Genomic DNA, 27,874 nt, shown 5'->3' on the forward strand with positions numbered 1-27,874 from the left:
TGAATGTATGAATGTATGATTGAATGGATGAATGAATGAAAGAACGAATGAACAAACAAACTGAACGAACAACGAATGAATGAACAAATAAACGAACAAACAAACAAACTAATGAATTAATAAATTAATATAAAACAATAACTAAAATCAACTCATCTGCTTACATACAACAAACACAATGTTCAAACATCAGATCTTCCATAATGCATGAAAATACATAAGAAGAGTTTCATCGCAAAACACGATAAATGCCACTATACACACCCAATCCTAAAAACGTTTTATTCCAAACCACCATAAACAGTACGCCAGTTTCTCTGCAATCTGTGATATATCCTCAAACAATCATATCGCATTTTGCTGAAAACTGAATTTGAACTTGTGTTTGTCTGCGTGTGAACAGTGTCTGAGTGGTGTTCGCACATTGTATTGTAATATGGCGTTTATCGCGTCTTGCGATGAAACTCTTCATATTTACCCCATGTTCAGCCAGCAGCTTCAAGTGCTCGAAGTTTCCGTTCTGACAGGCCAACATCACGGCATTAGCACCATCGCAGTCAGACAGGTTGAGAAGTATGCTACTCGGGGGCATCTTGCTGTCAAAGATCGACTTCAGGTACTGTACATCATGTATTGTACTCGCACGGTGAATGATGGTCGTATTTTTGTAATCAGTCAGCTCAAAGTTTGGGTTCCGACTGAAAGAGAATAAAGAAAGAAATAACTGTCATTAAGTTATTAGTGTACATTAAAGGGTCTATTTGCATCGTGTGTGTGGTTTTTGACATGGCATAGGTGAAGGATATGGAAAACAGAAGCATTAAACAAGTTCTTATGAAATCACTGCTATTGATAAGCATAGAAATGATATTCAGAGCCCAATTACCCAAAACATCATAAGCCTAGTTTTGCATGTAAACATAAATTTATGACAAAACAACAATTCTTATTACTATTATAGTACAATAAATACAGTTAGGAGTACACATATTTGATTTTATTTTGTCCATAAAATGCCCCATGTTCCATAATGTTATAATCTTCTGTGCCAAACACATGTAAATGTATGACCGGTGTAACTGCTAGTAGCAGACATAAACTTACAATGTTTTGTGAAATTGACTCCTGATCCTTTAGTGCATCCATGCCATGTCGACAATTGTTCACATGGAAATTCTGATAAGCAAGATTTCTATTTTAGTCAGTATTGGTATAGTGGTTTTATTTTGTCTTTTGTTTTTGTTTTTGTTTTTATTTTTATTTTACTTTTACTTTTTTTGGTTTGTTTTGTTATAGGACAGTGACCCCAGTATTTGACCAGTACCCAGTATTTGACCAGTACCCAGTATTCGACCAGTACCCAGTATTCGACCAGTGTATTTAATTAATGACCATACTTGTTTAAACTGAATAGTATATAGATTTTCCCAAAGTATTTTGAACATACGCAACAGGGTGAACATTCTTTCTTCTGGAAACGCAATAGCAGATGATAACCATGTGAATGAACGTAAGTATATATTCATCGGCTATAGTGATAATATGAACGTCGGCCATTTTAATAGCATGCTATTACACCATCCAACATCCCCTGAACATTTGCAATACTTTTAATCAATTTGAAATCTTTGAAAATGTCTTTAATGTTTTTATTTATAATCAAATGGAGCTGGCAATGTGACCTCAGACATTATAATTTCAATCACGTGACCACGTGATCAAATAATGGCATATGATTGAGGTTGCCCCAGTATTTGATCAATAGAAAAGCTTGAGGATACATTCCCAAAATAAACTCCCAAGAACCACAAATTTATTACTTTTATGTCTTTTGGTGCTGTTTGTCAGGACTTACACAATTATGTTTTCTTTTATTTTCAGTCTAACATCATTATTTGTAAATTAAGATAGGACCAAAGAGACTGTTCATCAGAAAGTAATTGTGCATGTGTGAATGTGTATATAAGCATGTGTGTGCGTGCGTAAATGCAGTTGTTAAAATCAACACTTTTTGGATTTAGTTGTTTGATATATGCTGCATTTACTATGAAATAAACTTCAAAGTTTAGTTTTATTAGTTAATTAAAAAGTGGTCGAATACTGGGTCATCTGGTCGAATACTGTATACTGTTCCTTGCGGCACTCAAACCTACTCTAGTCGGTGTATACCACATTCAGTGAATAGCATTGCCAGTAAGTATTTACGAAGAAAAACAAATATTAGCAAATGCCAAAGTGGTCGAATACTGGGGTCGTTGCCCTATATATATATGGTATATACAGTCGAATCCACTTTATTGCACATCGATTTATAGCATAAATCGGTTATTTTGCTGCACAGAATCAATTGGCATTAAACCAATATAAATTATATGGCATAATAGCTTCAAATTACATCATTAGGGCTATTTAAGAATTGATCAAATAAATATGGGTCAAAGACATCAGCAAAGATAGCCTTCTGATTGATATTTCCAGTGAATTTAGAGCTGGGTGAACCCAGGGCAGGTGTGCTTGAACAAGTCAGATGTGTCTGTACAGGTCAGGGTACTCTTTGTTCACTGCGTGTATTACCCTTTAAGATTCACTCACAGCCACTACAACTGTTAGATCATTTCATTATACTTATTTTCGTGCTAATATCCAATTAAGGTTCAAGCATGCTGTCCTGTGCACACACCTCAGCTGTCCAGTTCAGTAGGTTAGTGGTTAGTTGTTAGTGAGAGAAGAAAGGAAGGAAATGTTTTATTTAATGACACACTCAACACATTTTAATTACGGTTATATGGCATCGGACATATGGTTAAGGACCACACAGATATAGAGAGAGGAAACCCGCCATCGCCACCTCATGGGCTGCTCTTTTGGATTAGCAGCAAGGGATCTTTTATATGCACCATCTCACAGATAGGATAACACATACCACGGCCTTTGATAACACATACCATGGCCTTTGATAACACATACCACGGCCTTTGATATACCAGTCGTGGTGCACTGGCTAGAGCAAGAAATAGCCCAATGGGCCCACTTACGGGGATCGATCCCAAACTGACCACGCATCAAGCGAACACTTTACCACTGGGCTATGTCCCGCCCCTTGTTAGTGAGAATGAAAGAAAGGAAGGAAATGTTTTATTTGACGATGCACTCAACACATTTTATTTACTGTTATATGGCATCAGACATATGGTTAAGGACCACACAGATTTTGAGAGGAAACCCGCTGTCGCCACTACATGGGCTACTCTTCCGATTAGCAGCAAGGGATCTTTTATTTGCGCTTCCCACAGGCAGGATAGCACAAACCATGGCCTTTGTTGAACCAGTTATGGATCACTGGTCGGTGCAAGTGGTTTACACCTACCCATTGAGCCTTGCGGAGCACTCACTCAGGGTTTGGAGTCGGTATCTGGATTAAAAATCCCATGCCTCGACTGGGATCCAAACCCAGTACCTACCAGCCTGTAGACCGATGACCTGCCACGACGCTATCGAGGCCGGTCTTGTTAGTGAGAGAGAAGTCTGTATATACATGTTGGCCTTTTACCTACTCACTGAGTGATTAAGCTCTGGGTGGGAGACGAACCCAGAACCTTCCAGCCTTATCATGTCCGGTGGCTCGACCACTACACCACTGAGGTGCATACTATTCCATTAAGGTTCAGGCATGCTGTCCTTGGCACACACCTCAGCTATCTGGACTGTCTGTCCAGGACAGTGGGTTAGTTGTTAGTTGTTAGTGGTTAGTGGTTAATGATTAGTGAGAGAGAAGAGGGTGTAGTGGCCTTACATCTACCCATTGACCCTTAAGAACTCACTCTGGGTTGGAGCCGGTACTGGGCTGCGAACCCTGTACCTAACAACAAGAATGATGTCCGATGGCTTAACCATGACACCATGGCGTCGGTCTTGTTAGATCAGTGTGGTGGATGTAAATATATGCCAGGTTGATTAATTGATTGGTTTGACAAACTGGGATCGGTTGACTGAGCTGATTGTATTGATTGGTCAGCAAATTTTATAACACTTTTTGAATGCAGTCCAAGTTGATTCACCCATAAACTGTATGTGCATTAAAGATACTTTAGGTCATTATATTATATCTATTCTGCCACAGGACCTAACACTGGAAAAAAAATGAAACAATCAATATTAGAATTGAGAACTTGTTACAGTTTCATAATTCATCATCTCAGATCAGATATAACCGGTTTGACCCAATCGATTAACTTGTGGGTATACAGTTGAATAGAACATAAATATGAACTTAATAGGATGGATTTCAAACAGATGAAAACTGCATCATCAATCATCAGTTACAACAAGTTTTTCCAAACTGATCAACTGTGGATTATAGAATCAATGATAATGTATTAATAGAATCTATCACTGTTGTGAGGTATAGATAAGGCAATTCCAACCTGAGGGACAAAATGTTTTTGTGAGCAAAAACATTTTGTCCCGAGGGTTGGAAATGCCGTAACTATACCTCACAATGGTGATTGATTCTTTTTCTTGCCCATTTAACTTCAATAACAAAACATTAATTTTGTAAGTGACGATCTGTTTATTGTAGGACGATTCGTAAACATTTTACCTACAAACTCATTTAATCATACACGGGAAAAGTATAGTCCACCTCATGCAACGACATACAAATGTAACAACTTACCAATACATATAATGTTAAAAATATTAATTTGTTTAAATAATTTTAAAACAATTTTTACAACATGAAATGGCAAACAGAATTCTGAAAACCATGAGTTATGATGTCAATCGTTGTAAAGCATGAGTTATGAAGTCATGCGTATGTAGAAATCGTCTAGCCCTCGGGTCGGACAGATTTATCTAGCCCTAGGGTCTGACAGATCTTTTTAGCACCATGCAAAAGCTGGATAACCCTGTTCAGGGGCAAGAAATATATATACGGAACAGAATTTTTTTTAATTACAAGTGTCTTCAAGCCCTTTTGTTCCTGAAGCCAATTTCACAAAACAGTGTAAGTTTATGTCTGCAATTAACAGTTATTATTAGCATACATTAACATTACTTTGACATCTACTTTTTAAGCTAAAAAAACTTACATCATGACGGAAGATGGATTATTAGCATACATTAACATTACTTTGACATCTACTTTTTAAGCTAAAAAAACTTACATCATGACGGAAGATGGATTATTAGCATACATTAACATTACTTTGACATCTACTTTTTAAGCTAAAAAAACTTACATCATGACGGAAGATGGATTAGTGCCAGGACTAAACTAAAAATAAAATATGTATATTTCAAACTATATTAGTTGTTCAGGTTTATACTGGTAGTTATAGAATCTATGATTTAGTTTCACAATGTTTTGTGAATCTGGTCCCTGATCTCTTCTACGAACCATTGACTGGTACATAAAAGGCTGTGGTATGTGCTATCCTGGCAATGGGATGGTGCATATAAAAAACATCCCTTGCTGCTAATGGAAAAAGAGTAGCCCATGAAGTGGCGAGTGGGTTTCCTCCCTCAATATCTGTGTGGTCCTTAACCATGTGTCAGATGCCATATAATTGTAAATAAAATGTGTTGAGTGCATCGTTAAATAAAACCATTTCCTTCCTTCCTTCTATGAACATCCAGACTGACCTACCTAAGAATCTTTTCAAAGATTTCATGTTTTTTCATATACAGTGCATAATGCAGAGCCGTTCGGTGAGACCTCTCCTCCTGAATGTTGACATCAGCGCCTTTATCGAGCAGGAAGCGACAGAGATCGTCATTCCCGAGCTGCAGGGACAGAATGAGAGGTGGACAGCCAGTCCCATCTACTTCATTCAAAACCTGTGATGAAACATCATGCACTTCAGTTTATTATTATTATGTTGGGTTTTTTTTTTAAATGGAAATTGTTACGGCAAATTGGCCAATATGATAGGAGTTCAATTATGCCCTTTACCAGACTCCACTAAAAATGTTTTTTTGTCAAGTATTTGAGTTTCCTTACCGGTAATGTAAAACAAAAAAGTTAAGATAAATTTTGTTTTGTTTAATGACACCACTAGAGCACACTGATTTATTAATCATTGGCTGTGGATGTTAAACGTTTGGTAATTTTGACAGATAGTCTTAAAGAGGAAACCTGCTACATGTTTCCATTGGTAACAAGAGATCTTTTATATGCACCAGCCCACAGACAGGATTGCACATACCATGGCCTTTGATATACACATTGTGGTGCACTAGTTGGAATATGTGGTTCTGGTTACATGCTATCTTTTTTTTTTTTTTTTTTTTTTTTAAATTCCTAAAATTTGTCAAAATGGTCTTGGTAAAGAACAATAAAATAACATTTCAAACAAATGCTGCCTCCTCTCCCTGTTTTGAAGATCAGTAGGTGCAAACAAAGTTTATAGTCAGTGAAAATAGCGAATAGAATATGGGTTGGTCGGTTAACCGGAAGCACACATATTTTTTTATTTGGCCTTATAGTATTTTTAAAAATAAAAATGTTAGTGCAGAGTGACCAATAAGCTACGAGTTCAATTATGCCCACTAAACATGTTTTTTGTCAAATATTTCAGTTTGGTGTAACATATAAAGAAAAGGAAAAGTGCTTTTAAAATACTGGGTTACAAAAATGTTCTAATACACGGACTACAGGAAGGATATCAACAGCATCCCATAGTTTCAATTATGTTCTGATTAAATATGTAGGTGATGACGGTTTTCTTTCTGTAGCGTGTGTATTGGTGGTGACTATGTGAAATAGTTGTTATAAGTTCTGATTAAATATGTAGGTGATGACGGTTTTCTTTCTGTAGTGTGTGTATTAGTGGTGACTATGTGAAATATTTGTTATAAGTTCCGATTAAATATGTAGGTGATGACGGTTTTCTTTCTGTAGTGTGTGTATTAGTGGTGACTATGTGAAATATTTGCTACAAGTTCTGATTAAATATGTAGGTGATGATGGTTTTCTTTCTGTAGTGTGTGTATTAGTGGTGACTATGTGAAATATTTGTTACAAGTTCTGATTAAATATGTAGGTGATGATGGTTTTCTTTCTGTAGTGTGTGTATTAGTGGTGACTATGTGAAATATTTGTTATAAGTTCCGATTAAATATGTAGGTGATGACGGTTTTCTTTCTGTAGTGTGTGTATTAGTGGTGACTATGTGAAATATTTGCTACAAGTTCCGATTAAATATGTAGGTGATGACGGTTTTCTTTCTGTAGTGTGTGTATTAGTGGTGACTATGTGAAATATTTGTTACAAGTTCCGATTAAATATGTAGGTGATGACGGTTTTCTTTCTGTAGTGTGTGTATTAGTGGTGACTATGTGAAATATTTGTTATATGTTCTGGTGACTATGTGAAATATTTGTTATAAGTTCCGATTAAATATGTAGGTGATGACAGTTTTCTTTCTGTAGTGTGTGTATTAGTGGTGACTATGTGAAATATTTGTTATAAGATCCCGATTAAATATGTAGGTGATGACGGTTTTCATTCTGTAGTGTGTGTATTAGTGGTGACTATGTGAAATATTTGTTATATGTTCCGATTAAATATGTAGGTGATGACGGGTTTTTTTCTGTAGTGTGTGTATTAGTGGTGACTATGTGAAATATTTGTTATATGTTCCGATTAAATATGTAGGTGATGACGGTTTTCTTTCTGTAGTGTGTGTATTAGTGGTGACTATGTGAAATATTTGTTATAAGTTCCGATTAAATATGTAGGTGACGACGGTTTTCTTTCTGTAGTGTGTGTATTAGTGGTGACTATGTGAAATATTTGTTATAAGTTCCGATTAAATATGTAGGTGATGACGGTTTTCTTTCTGTAGTGTGTGTATTAGTGACTATGTGAAATATTTGTTATATGTTCCGATTAAATATGTAGGTGATGACGGTTTTCTTTCTGTAGTGTGTGTATTAGTGGTGACTATGTGAAATATTTGTTATAAAGTTCCGATTAAATATGTAGGTGATGACGGTTTTCTTTCGGTAGTGTGTGTATTAGTGGTGACTATGTGAAATATTTGTTATAAGCAAACTTGACAATGATCAATGCAATGGTATTAAGAGCGGAAATATTTGCCTTCTCTGGTTGTAGGTAGCAATTCTGTCTTTTCACTATAGAATTATTTCTAACTGAGAGAGCGACCTATTACCATCCAAATGTTCCACCTAGCTCTTGAACAGTCGAGCTATCAAAGGATATGGTATGTGCAATCCTGTATTATTGGTCAAGAGAACAAGCCTGGGTGGCGTCGTGGTTAGGCCATCGGTCTACAGGCTGGTAGGTACTGGGTTCGGATCCCAGTCGAGGAATGGGATTTTTAATCCAGATACAGACTCCAAACCCTGAGTGAGTGCTCCGCAAGGTTCAATGGGTATGTGTAAACCACTTGCACCGACCAGTGATCCATAACTGGTTCAACAAAGGCCATAGTTTGTGCTATCCTGCCTATGGGAAGCGCAAAAAAAAAATCCCTTGCTGCCTGTCGTAAAAGATTAGCTTATGTGGCGACAGCGGGTTTCCTCTAAAAAAAAACCAGTGTCAGAATGACCATATGTTTGACGTCCAATAGCCGATGATAAGATAAAAAATCAATGTGCTCTAGTGGCGTCGTTAAATAAAACAAACTTTTTTTTATTGGTCAAGGGAAGCAACTCTGTTCTTATCCGTACGTGGTCTCTTTTTGGTAGCGGAACCGATTTGGCCTAATGGCCTGATTAAAAAAAAAAAAATTGAAAACAAATTTGATCGTTCTGATGCGTAATATAATGTATAATAATGTAAGCCAAAAACAAACAAAAAAACAATCTGAAAGTGAAAGTAATTCACTGATGGTCAACGTAACGTACACCGGATATTGCTTCCAACAAAGGGAAATACATAATGGTTGATGTTTTCTTTGATTCTGGTTTAACAAATTAAAAATGTTAAGAATTGATGTAATAAAATAATTTCTGATTTGAGTACTGTGGAAGTAAATCAACGAATGCGAATATTCTATGCCAAAGTGATACCACAGTTTAGGTCTTATTAGGTAACCTGGCATCATTTGTCGTAAGTCTAGAATAGGGCCTACGTGTCGAACTCGCTTTCGCTCATAAAATATAGTTCATCTTGCAAGATAAATAGTATCTAATGGCAGCTCGTATTGTGTAATTTACTTTCACATTTACTAATGGTAATGCCTGAGTTTGAAAACAGACTTCAAAGTATGTTAACAGTGCAATTTAGGATCGCTTATGGATAAACTCCGATTGTATAGAATCGCAAACTCACAAATATTTCTAATGAAGACTTGGGCCCAATTTCACAAAACACCGTAAGCCTGGTTTTTCCACGTAATCGTAAATCTATGACTAAACCACAATTCTTATTACTATGAAAAGTACACCAAATATAGTTTGAAATACAGATATTTAATCCCCCTCCTGAAAATTATCCATCTTGTGTAATAATGTAATTTTCTGCGTGAAATAGATGCCACACATATAAATGCATGACCGATATAACTGCTAGTCACAGATGTAAACTTACAATGCTTTATGAAATTGTCTCCAGTTACACCAGTATCCTGAACTCTGGTGGACGTAATGTCATGAAATATTTCATCAATAATTATTATTTAACTTCTTAGGGATGTTGGATTTTATTAAACATTTTAGAAATATATAATTCTTCATATTTACTATTTTTTGAAAGCTGTGTTTTATTATAACTACTGATTTTTATTTTGATATCAATCATAAATTTTGTTCGTTTTCATCTACATATCTTTGTTTAATACCCAACAGTCGACATATATTTCGTGCTGAGGTTTCGTTCATTCAGCCTGGCATTTGCTTGAAAAATGCCCGAACCTGGATAACATTTATTCATATAAACATCACTGCTAACAGATATAGGGTTGCAGATGAATCATTATGATATTTACTGGAATTCGAAGATTTACTCCAGCATGGCGGGGCAATTTCACAAAACATCGTAAATTTACGTCTGCGATTAGCAGTTATACCGGCCATACATTTACAAGTGTTTTGCATCTATTTCACGAAGAAAATTACAGAAAATGGAGCATTTTAAGGACAAAAGAAAATGAAATATGTGTATTTCTAACTATATTTGTTGTACCATAATAGTAATAAGAATCGTAGTTTAGTCGTAGATTTACGTTAAAATGCAAAACTAGGCTTAAGATGCATGTTTTGTGAAACTGGGTCCAGAATTGCAATCGTCCTCCTAAAATGAAATAAACATTATTATTCACAAAGACAGAAATACTTAGTCTGGTTATGACGAAGCAAGTTGTGACACGCCTAGCTTTTATCTAGTAACCTTAATTAAATGGCTCGTTTGTTGTACCGGTAAATACTTTTCTGACTGCGACCTTTTAGTAGTGAACGTATTGATCTACGTGTCGTGTGGAAACATTTTGTCGCAGAAATTAGTATCGTCCGATCGTATTATGGTAATCCAGAAACAAAGATTATTTTCAGAAGCGAAAAACAAATCATTTCAGTCACGCGGAGTGTTTACGAATAACCATTGAACGTCCGTGGACATCAACACGGGTGAATGACGTGAAGGGAGGGAGAGTGCAAAGAAGAAACCTACAATAATATGTAAACTATATCTTAACTATATATCCTTGATCTCCCCCTGGTTTCCCAGTAGCACAAAAGTGGCGGGAAGGTGTGTGCGCATGTATGTATTTGCGTGTGTGCGTGCAGGTGTGCATGCGAGTTTACATTTAATGAGAAAAAGACATGTTAGTATAGTGGTACACTTCCCGACTTAAATTATTGTGTACTGAGTTGGAAATGGTTGACTGCTGAGCGAACCATACATATAAACACCTGCTTGCCTTAATTAAATCGAATGATTTAATTAACCATTACACCATCGAACTCGCATAAATGTCATCATCATAATCATCATCATCACCATCAATATATTAGCACCATCATCGTTGATCAACAACATCATCATCATCACAATCATCACCACTATTATATTATCGTTACCACCACCACCACAACAACTACCACCACCACAACTACCACCACCACCACCATCATCATCATCACAATCATCACCACTATTATATTATCGTTACCGCCACCACCACCACAACTACCACCACCACAACTACCATCACCACCTCCACCACCACCACCATCATCATCATCATCATCACCATCATCATCATCATTATAATATTATCGTTACCAAAACCACCGCCACAACCATCATCACCATAACCACCACCATCACCACTACCATCATATTAGCATCATCACCATTAGTTCATCATCATCATCAGATCATCATCATCATCATCATCACTGTCGCGTCATTATTTCGTCCTGCAACTAGTTCTTTCAAGAACACCTCAGATTAATCATTACGTGTGTAGATGTTAACAGAAATCGAAAACGGGTCGATTCACCGTGCCGCTTGCTCAACGACCGCCAATAAACAGTACAATGCTAACATTTAACGAGGTGAAAAATTACATTTGTATCTATTTTCATATCAGGAGGCCGGTAATGGCAAATAGTTTCGACGCCATCGGGTATAAGGATATTGTTACTATACAAGCGAGCTCATGACATTAGGATCGACAGTAACCGTATATGGGTTGGAATCAAAAGGAAAGGAATGCATGTTTAACGACGCCCCAGCACATTGTTTTTTGAAGAAAAATGAAATGATACGTATGAAATTTGAGCTACTATAAAATATTAGAATCAGGCCCGTAGGAACGATATTGGGGGTGGCTGGCACAATCTGTAGTGGAGGGACACAGTCGTGTGTGTGTGTGTGTGTGTGTGTGTGTGTGTGTGTGTGTGTGTGTGTGTGTTTATGTTTATATATGGTTTGTATACTTGTATATAACTGTATCCTTACGAACCACGCGGTTTAAAGCAAATAAACTACTACTGCTACTACTACCTGCTAGAGAATGCTAAGGTGTAATTAAATTGGTGATGTCGGAATCACATCCTAAAAACATTGTTTATTAATGCAAACAACCACAATACTACAGATATATTCTCAACAAAATTAATTAAGACGTACACAGTTTGCCTTTTTGTTCTTTGTTAACAATGGTCAAAGTGATTCAAACAGCGTTTAAAAGTCATCTATGATCAAAATTTGCTAAGGTATAAATGCTAGGATCAGTCTACCAACTGACACGATGAAGTTAGGAAACTCACGAGTTCCATGACTGTCCAGTTGCTAGTCTGAGCACTCTTACAACTCGACTCTCGCCGTATACAACATCTACGACCATAACAGGGTTGATAATCTGAGCGCACCAATCATAAGTTGAAAGTTGGGGGAATAACAACGCAACCGTCAAGTTGCCATCTCCGTCGTGACAGTTGACAGTCTGAGCCTAGCATAACACTAACACAAACTGATTAAAACCTCTGCTGGATCTTAATTGATGTTGTTGAGTGTAATAAACTCGTGTGTTTTCAACATATATCCTTATGATTGAATCTTTATAAGCTTCTTAAGCAAACGTTTATTTCCCTCTCACACTGGTGAACGTAAGGTATTATATTACGCGTGAACGCTGTATAGTATAGTCAGCATTCCAAAAACATTCAGTCATTTATACTTATTTTCGTGCTTATATCCAATTAAGGTTCAAGTACGCGGTCCATGGCACACCACTCAGCTATCTGGACTGTCTGTCGTTAGTGAGAGAGTAGGCGGTGTAGTGGTCTTATACCTACCCATCGAGTCGCTCTGAGTGGGAGCCGGTACCGGTTGTGAACCTGCCTGCCTCCGATGGAATAACCACGAAAGCCACAGAAGCCGGACAAACACATTAAAATTTGTAGCCATTTAAAAAGGTTTTTGACAAATACAATATTTTTTACATCATTAAAATTACAATTTATTTGGGGCGGGATGTAGCCCAGTGGTAAACCGCTCGCTTGATGCGCGGTCAGGTTGAGATCGATCCCCGTCGGTAGGCCCATTTGGCTATTTCTCGTTCCAGCCAGTGCACCACAACTGGTATATCAAAGGCCGTGGTATGTGTGCTATCCTGTCTGTGGAATGGTGCATAATATTATAAAAGATCCCTTGCTACTAATGAAAAACATTAGCGGGTTTCTCTCTAAGAATATATATCAGAATTACCGAATGTTAAACATCCAATAGCTGTGGTCAATGCGCTCTAGTTAAATAAAACAAACGTTTTATTCTTCCATTTTAAAAGGTTTTTGACAAATACAATATTTTTACAATTATTTAGATTTGAAATAATTCAGCTAAAGGTAATTTCAACTGTATTTATCCGTATAATGCTAAAATTATTTCAAACATATTTAGGGTAAAATAGTGCTTTAACCACCACCACCACCATCCCCCCCCCCCCCCCCAAAAAAAAAAAGAAGAGAAAAAACCCCCAAACAAAAGAAAACAAAAAACCCCCAAACAAAACAAAACAAAAGAAAACAAACAAACAACAACAAAAAACATCCAACAACCCAGGAAAGCAGAATGTGAGTTTATTTTGTTTAGGGTGGGGTTGGGAGTGGGGGTGGGAGTGACTAATGGAAGTCTTGCAAGGACTGAACACATGATAGTTCCTTTCAGAGTACAGCATTTGAGAAGTCATTTAATTATACGTTACATTTCTCCAAAGAATTATATCGGAACAGTTAGCGTTAGATGTTGTTAATATGGGGTTAATCCAAATCCATATTCGTCACAGATGATTGAAGAAATTGGCATGTAGGCAAGGTAATACGTTGGATATGAGGGTTTCGCATTTGAGTTACATGCAGTGCATATTATGGAGTTCAATTTTAAGAATGTAATACATGTGTGTGTGTGTGTGTGTGTGTGTGTGTGTGTGTGTGTGTGTATATATATATATATCACCGCTTTAAGTCAATACTGCACTCATGGAGTGCATTTTCGGATCGGTATAATCTTTTTGTGCATTTGTGTGTAAATCTTTATGCAGTAATTCCTTTTTCGTGTGCTTATTATATACTTTCTATACTGACTGTAGTTTTAAGCTTTTAAGTTTTAGCTTTATGCAATATAAGTCAATTATGAATACAACACTTGTGGAGTGCATTTTCGGATCAGTATAATCTTTTTGTGCATATGTGTGTCAGTTTTTATGCAGTAATTCCTTGTACTCACACACACGTGACTTTTTAGTATGTATGCATAGGCTAAGGTATGTGTGCGTGTGCACGCGCGTTTGTTTATAACTTTTATAACATGTTTGTCTAAGAGCTTTAGTCAGAAATGATCGTATACGATTCAACTTTAATTGTTAACTTTTATAGTAATTGACATCCCTAAATCGAATAAGGTTCAAGTTCACTGTCCTGAAGACGGAAGCTAACATGCGATGTTGCTTACGATTCAACTTTAATTAATTTTTATAGTAACCGACGTCCCTAAATCAATTAAGGTTCAAGTTCACTGTTCTGAAGACGGAAGCTAACATGCGATGTTGCTTACGATTCAACTTTAATTAACTTTTATAGTAACTGACGTCCCTAAATCAATTAAGGTTCAAGTTTACTGTCCTGAAGACGGAAGCTAACATGCGATGTTGCTTAACGATTTATCTTTAATTAACTTTTATAGTAACTAACATCCCTAAATCAATTAAGGTTAAAGTTCACTGTCCTCAGGATGAAAGCCAACATGCGATGTTGCTTAAGAGAGCGTAAGAGAGCTGTGTGAATTCATAAAGGTCTCTTAGGCTCTGTTAGACAACAAAACATCCTTTTTGCAAGTCTTTTAGCATAGTGAATTAGGCCCCAGGCCTCCGTGCAATAAATTGATACGAAATTGAAGTAATAGACTGCCACAAATCGACCGGCAGCCGTGGTGTCGTGGTTAAGCTATCGGATATAAAGCTGGTAGGTACAGAGTTCGCAGCCAGGTACCGGCTCCCAGCCAGAGCGAGTTTTAACGACTCAGTGGGTAGATGTAAAACCACTACACCCTCTTCTCTCTCACTAAACACTAACCACGAACAACTAACCCACTGTCCTGGACAAGCAGCCCAGATAGCTGAGGTGGGTACCCAGGGCAGCGTGTTTGAACCTTAATTGGATATAAGCACGAAAATATGATATGCCACAAATCGTGTTGACATTTGCATTACTATGTAGATATTATTACAATAAATTTTGGAGTAACTGTTAAGGCATTTTGGTCTACTCGACATTTTGGGTTAGACAGTGGGCTAATGATTGGTTATTTATGTTTAGTGAGAAAGACGTCGGTGTAGTTGCCTTCCCATTGTTTCATTAGTGGTTAGGACTTCCTCTGGATGGGAGCCAAACTCAGTAGCTACCAGCGTTAAAGAGACTATTATCCTAAGTTTGCATCCTGAGTTTACATCCATTGTAACCTATTTCCAAATGATAAATCCTCTTTAACGACTAAAGTTACACCTTGAATTAAGTTTGTTTGGAATATCAGTTTTTGTATATTAAATGTGTTTCTGGTCATCCTATTGTTTGTAATAGTTCAAATTTCATTTTACTTCATAATATAAATGTTTTTATACACGTACGTACGAAAGTATTTGTAGGTAAAGTACAACCTGGGTCACTACAAACATTAGGATAACAAGACACATATTGTATACACAGATACTGACAGTTTAAACAAGGAAATGTATTTAATATGTAATATCTGTTGTTAAAGGGACATTCCTGAGTTTGCTGCATTGTAAGATGTTTCCGACTAATAAAATATTTCTACGATTAAACTCACATATAAATGTATTTTCTTGTTTAGAATATCAATGTCTGTATATTCAATGTGTTTCTGGTCGTCTTAATATTTGTAAGAAGGCCAATATTTTAGGAAATAAAATGAAATTTAACCGTAAATTTTTTAGAACGATCAGAAACACGTTTAACATACAGCCACTAATATTTTATGCAGAAAAATATATTTGATATGTAATTACAATCGTTAAAAAGTCTCCGTTAGTCGATAAAATCAGGCGTGCGCTACAACAGCTTGCTCTGAATGTGCACGTAAAGCCCTATGACCTGACCTGACCGATAACATCTTTAAAATTGCAGAAAACTCAGGAATGTCCCTTTAAAAATGCTATGTTAGTCTAAAACGTGTTACAATGACAGCAAATCCAAGACCGTCTCTTTAAGACCAATGACTGAACCACCATGACTCCGAGGCTGGTTAATACACTCTGTAGACGAGATAATCATACTTTTAACCAGGCATTTTAAACCGCTGGTAACCAGTCCAAAACACTAACATTAAAGTCTTGTTATTATAAGAGGTGTTCCAGAATGTATACCAGCCTCGGTGGTGTAGAGATTAAACTGTTAGATACTGGGTTCCCATCCCGGCACCAGCTTTCACCCAGCGCGAGTTTGACGACTCAATGGGTAGGTGTAAGGCCACTACACCAAATTCTTTCTCACTAACCACAAACACTAACCACTAACCCACTGTCCTGGACAGATAGCCTAGATAGCTAAGGTGTGTGCCTGCCCAGGGCAGCGTGTTTGGACCTTAATTTGATTAACAACACGTAAATAAGTATAACAAACATAATTTGTCTCAAAGAAAGGGGGAGGGGCGGGAGGCACCGATAGCTATTATAATATTTCCCTGTTGAGCCTTCCATAATATTTGTCTATGTATACATACTTGAAATAAAATTTAAATGTGTGGGTTGTAGATATGCCAATAATAATAATAATAATAATAATAATAATAATAATAATTTAATAACTAAAAATATTTTTAACGCCCTCCCCCCTCTCTACCCTCGACGTAATCGTTACTGGAACAGCCCCTAACAAACCTACTTATTTCGTCATAACTGAATTGTGTTTTACCTTCAGTAACCTTTGACAGCTTTGCTCATCGCTCATCTTCCTCTGCTGAGAACCTGACAGAGACGGACATCGTCATAGTCCGGGAACCAAGACAAGGTGTCCGAAACAGACACCGAGACACGAAGGAGAAAAACTCGTCCAAAACGACAAACACACTGAATGGCGAAAAACTATGGCGACTTACACAAGCGATTCTTTCAGGATGAATGAACAGGCGAACACTAGTATCATTAAGAATTAATCGGCGTTTACGAGAACACAGCGTAATGCAGCCAGCCGTGGTGTGTATTGTTTATACAGTATATGTAACTGGACGGTAATAATATTTTGTGCAATAGAACACACACATAAATATTATATATGTATAGGTGTAAAAGGTTTTATAACAGTTACGATTGTTGGTAATGTAATACATTTAAGGTAGGTTACAGAGGACCGTTATGTTAGGTCAAACTTTCAAGGTACTGTGAAATAATATATCTGTTTACAGTACGTACGTGTATGTGTATGTAGCTTCCTGATTGCCTGTATGTATGTATGTATGTATGTATGTATGTACGTATTAATATATTGATGTATGAATATCTATATATTGTATGTATGTCGTATTTGATTATTACATACATAGATATTAACGCATTTGCACAAGGGATAATTAAATCCATTCTGACCTCACAAATTGTCTCATGTCGTTGGTGGGACTCTAACCTGTGGTACCGAATTGCCCGTAACTTGCAGACTTGCCACGATACGTTCTGAGCTATCCAAACATCCACATATCACTGTATCATTGTATGCATGTATCATTGTATGTATTGATGTATGAATATATATATATATATATATATATACACAATGTATATGTATTATGTATTTTCCTATTGACTAGTGTATATAGAGATATAAAGGCACGGTTACAGGGTATACAAATCCTTGTTGGCCACATAAATTGTCTTTCATGCCGTTGTTGGGAATCGAACCTTAAGCACCGAATCGCCCGCAGTTCCCAGACCACCAACGTAACCTTTCGGCCATCGGAATATTTTTAAATAAGAATATTCAGTTTACCAATGATATGCGTGGGGCCTACAAGCCATGTGGTCGGCTCTTAACGTACATGAAGTTGTGGGTAAACCTGGCATTTATAAGTATGTCAATGTATTGATGTATGGATATATCTATATAGTGCATGTATGTCGGGTTTTACTAGTACATACAAAGATATAAACGCACGGACACAGAAGATAAACATAATTTTTGGCCTCAAACATCTTTTCATGCCATTGCTGGGACTCGAACGTTAGGTCCCGAATCGCACGCAGTTCCCGGACCACTACCGCAACCATTCGCTCAGCGAGACATTCTTAACACACACACACACACACAGACAGAGAAACACAAACACAAACACAAACACAAACACAAACACACACACACACACACACACACACACACACACACAGAGACTCGCACATACACAGAGACAGACTGACAGACAGACAGACACACACACACACACACACACATACAGACAGACAGACAGACAGACATACATACACACACACACACAAACAAACACACACACACACACACACACACACACACAGACTCGCACATACACAGAGACAGACAGACATACAGACACACACACACACACACCCACACACATGTACATGGTATACCCAGTGAACTTTCCAACAAAAACAAACTTTGACTTTAATCAGCGACTCTAACACAGAATATTTGTTTTTACACATCAGTAAACAGACAAAGCTAAATGACTCTTTCGAAACAGTGATCTTTAGTTTTTTGTTTACGAAAATATATATGATGGTGTACATTCTTCTTTTGAAGTCTGTGAAAAGGAAAGAAAAAAATATTTGGGGGGTGTGGGGTGGTGGTGGTGAGTAGGTGAGTGTATGAAAGAGTTTTTGAATGCGGTATGTGTTTTAAACATGAACATTGTTTACATGTAAATAGTCTGTATATATATATATATATATATATATATATATATATATATATATATATATATATATATGAAATATATTTAAAATATTTGTAAGTCAGTGAGCTCAGGGTTCGTCAACCCTGACACTGCCAAATATATATATATATTTTTTTTAAACGATACCTCAGTAGTCTACATTACAAATAATGACAACGGGTCATCAAATATACTAATCTAAATTAGTTAAATGGAGTATTCCGAGTTTGAAAGAAAGAAAGAATGAATGAATGAATGTTTAACGACACCCCAAAATTCAAGATTTAAATAAAAACTGTAAAGAACTGTGCAAAAATACAACTATCACAGATAGATACTGACTTTTACTCAAAATTTGAATTTGTGCTGTATTGGCCATTTCCAAAAAGAATGTTACACCCCTGCACCACTGTGAGGTTACAGCACGCGCAGGGGTGAAAGAAAGAAATGTTTTATTTAATGACACACTCAACACATTTTATTTACGGTTATATGGCGTCAGACATATGGTTAAGGACCACACAGATTTTGAGAGGAAACCCGCTGTCGCCACTACATGGGCTACTCTTTCCGATTAGCAGCAAGGGATCTTTTATTTGCGCTTCCCACAGGCAGGATAGCACAAACCATGGCCTTTGTTGAACCAGTTATGGATCACTGGTCGGTGCAAGTGGTTTACACCTACCCACTGAGCCTTGCGGAGCACTCACCCAGTACCTACCAGCCTGTAGACCGATGGCCTAACATACGGAACCTTTTGGAGGACTAAAATTACATTTAACAGATATTTTCTTGTTTACAATATCAGTGTCTGTATAAACTAGATGTTTGTTGTCGTCCTCATGTTTGTAGTAGGAGAAACTGTATTTTACCTTCCAATAATTTCGTACGTACAAAAACCCAAAAGACAAAAAAAGCAAAAACAAAAAAACAACAACAAAAAAACCCCCAATTTAACAAATAAAAAAAGAGAATAAAATGAAAAACCCCAAAATAATAATAAAAAGGTTATGAAGTAAAATGTAAAATAACTGCAACAAACATTATCACTCGACCGCAAACACAGTGGATATACAGACACCGATAGTCAAAAGACTGCTGGCCAGAAACATTTTATAATGATTGCAAACTCGAGATAGTCTCTAAGAAGGTCAATAGATATTTTTGGCATTTTTCTTAAAATATTGTAAAAAAAAAAAAAAAAAAAAAACCTACCAAAACAACTAAATATCAGATTCTTCCGTTTAATGATTTAAAACACGACTTTGAGCGAACAAAATATCTCTACGAACCAACCTGTCACGAATCCTAGTTGAACGATTTCGGTACTTTTACATCAAATTCACGGTGTGCAAACTTTTTGTGCATACATCATGGGTCAGGGGCGGGACGTACCCCAATGGTAAAGCGTTCGCTTGATGCGCGGTCGGTCTAGGATTGATCCCCGTCGGTGGTCCCATTAGTCTATTTCTCATTACAGCCAGTGCTCCACAAATGCTGTAACAAAGGCCGTGGTATGTACTATCCTGTCTGTGGGATGGTGCATATAAAATATCCCTTGCTGCTAATCGAAAAGAGTAGCCCATGAAGTGACGACAGCTGGTTTCCTCTCTCAATATCTGTGTGGTCCTTAACCATATGTCTGACGCCATATAACCGTAAATAAAATGTGTTGAGGTGCGTCGTTAAATAAAACATTTCCTGCATCATGGGTCAGATTTTATTCAATGCTTAGAAATCATCTGTAATCCAAGCTTGCTCAAACAATATGATACCAGCAAGGATTACCAGTCTACTGGTCCTAAATTAATTTAATGTATATTAGACATCAAATAGCCGTAATCTAAACTGTTTAAATCGTCTATTAAGTTTTAGATCTCTCTCTCTCTCTCTCTCTCTCTCTCTCTCTCTCTCTCTCTCTCTCTCTCTCTCTCTCTCTCTCCCCTCTCTCTCTCTCTCTCTCTCTCTCTCTCTCTCTCTCTCTCTCTCTCTTTCTTTCTTTCCAAAACTACAAGTGCTCGGTTTCCAAAACTACAAGTGCTCGGTCAACCATACTTCACACAAACAAATAGACATCACTATGCAGGGACTTGATCGTGTATGTACGTTCTCAAATGACCAAGCCCGTGTGACGAATTAACAGTACACCGCTGTGATCGTTATAAGTTTATAACTGAGTGTATATATATATATATATATATATATATATATATATATATATATATATATATATATATATATATATATATATAGATGTACACACCTTTGTATATCAGTACATATAGGTTGATCTTCAGTCATGGACAAGCCTTGTGTACGCCTGGAGGGCATACTTTAGACAATTTTGGTGTGGCGAGGACCTTAAATTATCGTAAGGCAAGAAAAATAATATTTGTTTAAAGACACCTCAGCAAATTTAAAGGAATGAGTCGACACTATACTAGAGTACAACTGTACACGCGAGGCGAGACGTAGCCCAGTGGTAAAGCACTCGCTTGATGCGCAGTCGATTTGGGATCGATCCCCGTCGGTGGGCCCATTGGGCTATTTCTCGCTCCAGCCAGTGCACCACGACTGGTACATCAAAGGCCGTGGTATGTGCTATCCCGTCTGTGGAATGGTGCATATAAAAGATCCCTTGCTGCTAATCGAAAAGAGTAGTCCATGAAGTGGCGACAGCGGGTTTCCTCTCTGAATATCTGTGTGGTCCTTAACCATATGTCTGACGCCATATAACCGTAAATAAAATGTGTTGAGTGTGTCGTTAACTAAAACATTTCTTTCTTTCTTTTACAACTGTACACGTAGTCAAAACCTGCGCTAATAAGCTGGGACCCGTTTTATGAAGCTATCTTAGCGCTAAGACCACATTACGGGAAAAGCTACGTTATGCACTTCGTAAAATGGGCCCAGCTGTATTAGAAAGCCACCACCGGCTTAAGGCTGGTAGGTACAGGATTCGCAGCCCGATACCGGCTCCCACCCAGAGCGAGTTTTAACGACTTAATGGGTAGGTGTAAGACTACTACACCCTCATCTCTCTCACTAATCACTAACCAACTGTCCTGGACAGATAGCCCAAATAGCTGATGGGTGTTCCAGGGAAAGCGTACCCAGGATAGCGTGCTCTAACCTTAATTGGATATAAGCACGAAAATGACTTTAAAAAAGAAAAGAAAAATCAACCTTACGCTTCTTACAAATAATTCAGTAAAATACAAATTTCATTAAACACCCACCAGTCTTAAGAGACCAACTTATTGTGTTTCTAATTTATTTAATATTTAAATACATGACACCGACTGACCTACGTAAAACATCCATCTCAGTGACTGTCTTAAAGGGACACACCCTAGTTACGGCTAGTTGTTAACCATTACGGTGAAAGAAACGCACCCCAAGTCTGTGAAATTTGTTGTGACGTAGGCATTGTTGTGCTTCGAGCGACATCTACCGGTGAATACTAACTTTCAAAATGATTTCAAGCAATTGGGACATGGGGATTCCCATGGTATTTATCGATATAAAACCTGCTTTTTCACTACATTTGATAAAAACGTGATCTAAGTGTGTTACAGGTTTGTAGATTAACCAAATTATAATTTATTTTCGCTGGATGGAACTAGGGTGTGCGGCTTTAAGAGGCTTCTTTTTTCTTTTTGTTCTGTTTTAAACCATTTTTCCGATTCATTTAATAATATACTTCAAATTAGCCCGTATTATGCAGCCACCTGCCTTACATTATTACTAGGTCACAATTCATTATATTAATCCGTTAAACACTAGATTTTGTTTAACCATTCGAAAATCGGGAGAGAGAGACTTCACACCCCTAGCGCCCACCCCTTGGATCCGCGCCTGTTATCACTGCTGGACTTGCTCATTACCGGCAGTATTGCTAAAACCTTTTTACACTAATCCTTAAATCTATAAAAAAATGTTTTTATTTTTATTTCTACATGATATAAAAGTTGTGTATATATTTCCAAAATGTGTTTTAGAATCAGATTTATTATTTCAATCTAGTCGAACGACGCGTTTCCTTGGCGACCAATCAAGCTTCGACGTCTGCGGAAACATAACATGTTTGATACATTGTCGTCATCGTTATGGAGGATATACGTCGATCAATGAAGCAGTTATTTTGTTTTTGCATTTTTTTTTTTCAAATCTCTCAATCCCTTGATCTGCCCAGGAGCTATAGTTAGTAATGAATTAAGTATCAACGTTATTGATAAAAGTGTGGAATTGCCAATGAAATTACCCTGAAAGTGTGTCATTAACCACTCCCAGTTTTATAAAGCATCGTAAGCCTAGTTTTGCACGTAAGCATAAATTTACAACTAAACCACAGTCTTTGATACCATTAAGCTGTTACCAGTACAATTAAACTAGTTATAAGTATACAGATTTCATTTTCTTTTGTCCTTATTTAAAATGCTCCATCTTCCGTTAATGATGTAATTTTCTGCGTAAAATAGATGCCAAACACACGTAAAGGTATGACCGGAATAATTGCTAGTCGCAGACATAAATTTAACTTTTATGAAATTGGCTCCAGGTACTTTTCCTGAGAGCAGAGGGTAAGTGGGGTGGGGGTAGGGGCAGAGCTGGATTGATACCGTGGCGTAGCGTCCGTTGCTTGAAGAGGTTTGGCGCATAAGGCAATACATTATGAGAGAGAGAGAGAGAGAGAGAGAGAGAGAGAGAGAGAGAGAGAGAGAGAGAGAGAGAGAGAGAGAGAAGCATTGTGGCTACATATTTAATGCATCTGTTTTATAAAGGGTATGAAATGGATAGAGTGGAGGATTTAAGGGGGCCTGAGGGGCCCGCCCCACCCCCCCCCCTAAATTTTACATTTTTTTCTTCTTCTTTTTTTATGTTATAGAATCTGAGAAATCCCTTCGGGAACGTTTGTGGCCTTCCGCCATTTGTCATTGGCCCTCCCCCTAAATGGATTTTCTGGATCCGCAACTGGGATATGCTCACACTTCGCTAACATCCGTGGCGTGTTCAGGAAACGGAGTACTATTTTGACTGATACCATCGTGTTCCATCACGTCACATTCATCTGATTAGGCGCAACCCCCCAGTCTAGCGAACGATGTTATTGCCAGAAAGTCCATTTGATCATGCTTTGTGCAAAGATACGATTTAGAAAATGTTAAAGTTTTAGTCATTTAGAGTTGCAATAACTTTGTTTTGGAGTCGTTGATTATATTATTATTATTATTATTATTATTATTATTATTATTATTATTATTATATGTGTTGTGGGTGTCGTTAAACAAACAATTAATTACCTATCTTCAAAGCTGAATTCCACTTTGGCTCTTTATAATAACAGGTTTACATTCAAAGTTATAACGTATTTGCGTCAGTTCTGAATGTTGTATCCATGGACTTAGATGGTTCGTCACAAAATAAAATTGAACGTAGACACTATTTGATAATGACATGGCCCTAAATGAGTCCATAGAAGAAGAAAAAAACGTTTTATTGATAGTCTTTTGTCTTCGTCTGTCAGTTCAGAAGGCGGGACGTAGACCAGTGGTAAAGCGCTCGCTTGATGCGCGATTAGTCTGGGATCGATCCCCGTCGATGGACCCATTGGGCTATTTCTCGTTTCAGCCAGTGCACCACGACTGGTATATCAAAGGCCGTGGTATATGCTATCTTATCTGTGAGATTGTGCATATAAAAGATCCCTTACTACTAATGGAAAAAAAAATGCTGCGGGTTTCCTCTCTAAGACTATATTATATGTCAAAATTACCAATTGTTTGACCTCCAATAGCCGATGATCAATAAATCGATTTATTTAACAAAACAGCGTTTAACTGTGATGATGTTCTTAAATATGTACATGTATCTAATGCATTTAGAGTTTTTGTTATACATATTGTTCTTATAGAATTTTATTTATTGGTCTTTGAATATGTTCATTATCAACCATCTTGTCACGTGAATGTTACAAATTATATATGTATATATTCCTCCTATGCCGTTGTGCAACGGCCGGAGTGTAAATAAATTCTTGTCTTGACTTGTACGTATATACGTATATATTTATGAGTGTTTGCGTATATTTTTGTGCATGTGCAGTATGATGATTGTTCCACACCATACATAGCTGTGTTAATACCATTGCATATTACATTGTGAATTTATTACATATATGTATTGTACTGTATACATATATATTATCTCCTGTAAAACCCATCTTGTCACTGTCAAATATTGTTATTTCATATTCCCCATATGCCGTTGTGTAACGGCCTGGGAGAAATAAAGTTCTGTTCTGTTCTGTTCAGTTCTTGTCAGTTCACAGTTGAGTGTTGTCCTGCTAATATCCCATAAGGTTGAGTGAGCTTTGTTTATTTTTTATAATTTAAGAATCAAACACTCTATTCCAAGAACACAGCTCAGTGTGGTCTATCTGGCTGTTGTTTATCCAGCATTGGGTTAATGAGTTGTTGTTAATGACGTTGGGACGACATCTGGATTGGGGTGGGACAAAGCTAGTGGAGGGGGCAAAGTCTCTAGTGGGGGGGGGGGGGGCACAAGCCAGAATTTTATCGTCCTTGAGTGGGAGGGGGGCACAACCTGGTTATTACACACACACACACACACACACACACACACACACACACACACACACACACACACACACACATTTAACCGTTAATACGTACTCTAAATTGGATCCGTTACTGGGGTGCCAACACGATCAAATGCGTATAATTGTTGGGAATTAGATGGTATTTTGTGATCGAGATAAACAAACCGATCAGTGATCGATTAAAAAATCGATTCAAATGTATAGTGTGCTTTGGAGTACTAAATCTGCTACTTTCTGACAAAACGGTTCACGGTGTAGTGTTTATTTCCTATATTAAAAACGTGAAATTTAAATATGTTTAGACAAAATAATTGAAATGTTTACGTATTTCCACTAATTCTTTTTTTCCTATATCATTAGTGAACTAAAGTTAAAGTTTGTTTTGTTTAATGACATATTGCTTTATTAATCATTGGCTACTGGGTGTCAAACATTTGAAAATTTGGACATGTAGTCTTAGAAAGAAAACCCGCTACATTTCCTCATTATTAGCAGCACCCCACGGCCTTTGGTACGCCAGTCGTAGTCCACTGGCTAGAACGAGAAATAGGCCCACCGACGGGGATCGATCAAAGACCGACCGCGCATCAGGCGAGCACTTTACCACTGGGCTATATTTCCCCATTCCCCGTTAGTGAAATAAAAACCACATGACTAGATTGATTGATTGATTTCAACTTATTTTCGTGCTTATATCCAAGCGTGCTTATATTCAAGCACGCTGTCCTGTGCACACATCTCAGCTATCTGGACTGTCTGTCCAGGACAGTGGGTTAGTTGTTAGTTAGTTAGTGGTCAGTGAGAGAGAAGAGGGTGTAGTGGCCTGACACCTACCCATTGAGTCCTGGGTTGGAGCCGGTACCGGGCTGCGAACCCTGTATCTACCAGCCTGTAGTCCGATGGCTTAACCACTGTGCTACCGAGGCCGGTACATGACTAGAAGATAAGTAACTCTGTTCACAAAGCTTGTATTCGATTAATTGATCAAATGATTCCAGTGACTAATGCTTAACGAGCTCGATTAATTAGCGGCTCAGCCAGAACAAATTGATTACTTAATCATCGACTGTTTGATGTCAACCATGTGTTAACTCTCACACGCGGTCTTTAGAGGAAACCCGCTTCATTTTGCTATTAAGGGATCTTTTATATGTACTTTTCTATAGACAGAACAGCACATACCACGGCTAGTCGTCTGGCACTGACTGGGATAGATAAACACCTAATCAAATAATGGGCCCACCGAGGGGATTCGATCCTTAGACACAGGCACCTCAGGCCAGTGCTCTACCGACTGATCTTGATCCCGCCCCCTAATCGAAACATCAATACGTTTTTGTTTGTACTTTTCCACAGACAGAACAGCACATACCACGGCCTTTGATATACCACTCGTGGGACACTGGTTAAGATTGGAAAAAACCCCTCATCATGGAATGGGTCCACTGAGGGGATTCGATCCTTCGACACAGACACCTCAGGCGAGTGCTCTACCGACTGGTCTACATCCGGCCGCTGATCCCAACATCTCTACGTTCCGATGTTTTATTTTCTAGATATTGGCTTAATTTATTTGTTCGTTTTGCATGCATTTTTTTTTTGTGTGTGCTTATTTCTACTTTCTTTAAAAAATGTAATACATTGCTCTGATTTCAACAATTATTAATTAAAACATTATTTATTTATTTTTAACATTTGAAAATAGCACCGTAAACTTACCGTGTCAAACTCTTCAATAATTTTCTTTGCAGTTCCTATGGCACCGGTCTGGATTGCGATTCCCAAAATAGACACACCGTTTTGATTTTTAACGAAGGGATCTGCTCCTGCAGCCAGCAGCGTCTGCCCCAGCCGATCGTTCTTGTTACTGGCTGCATAGAAGAGCGGCGTCTTGCCATGGGTATCCTTGGTTCCCACCTTGGCTCCGTGCTTTATGAGGTATATACAGCAATCAATGAAACCGGTACCAGAATCGGCGAAACTAACTCCAGCACACTTGACACAGTGTATCAGCGGAGTCGTTCCGTCACTGTCCAATTCTTCATTGACGCGACTCAAGATACTCCTCGGTGGTAGGTCTTTGAGCAGTTTATCCAGATGTTTGACGTTGCCCTTTTTCAAAATCTCCTTTAGTTTTTCTCTGGCTTCCATCTGTGGTTTTTACAGTAACATCAACATAAAGTCCTTTTTCCCCCCCCTCTTTTGTTTTTTTCTTTCTGTTTAGATCGAAAGTATCCTTCCGTTGAATCTACGACGTAAACGTACGACTCCACGATAGTTTTTAATCACCTGTAGTGTTGAAATAAATAGTGACCGTTGAGGTTAGTAGCCAAGCCAAAAGGTGTATTCAGTTTATTACTAGGAGT

At 37.6% G+C, this 27,874-nt stretch overlaps 1 protein-coding gene across 1 annotated transcript; it reads right to left on the bottom strand.

Moving 5' to 3' along the window:
- Positions 1-337: 337 nt before the first annotated feature.
- On the bottom strand, positions 338-27,659 carry LOC121369755 (ankyrin repeat domain-containing protein 7-like). Its single transcript, XM_041494813.1, has 3 exons — positions 27,228-27,659; positions 5,648-5,838; positions 338-698 (listed from the first exon to the last, which is right to left on the bottom strand). The coding sequence occupies exons 1-3, from the start codon at positions 27,657-27,659 to the stop codon at positions 338-340; spliced, it is 984 nt and encodes a 327-aa protein (XP_041350747.1).
- Positions 27,660-27,874: the final 215 nt, after the last annotated feature.

This window comes from Gigantopelta aegis, chromosome 4 (assembly GCF_016097555.1).
Source record: "Gigantopelta aegis isolate Gae_Host chromosome 4, Gae_host_genome, whole genome shotgun sequence".
In the NCBI taxonomy this organism is placed as follows: domain Eukaryota; kingdom Metazoa; phylum Mollusca; class Gastropoda; order Neomphalida; family Peltospiridae; genus Gigantopelta; species Gigantopelta aegis.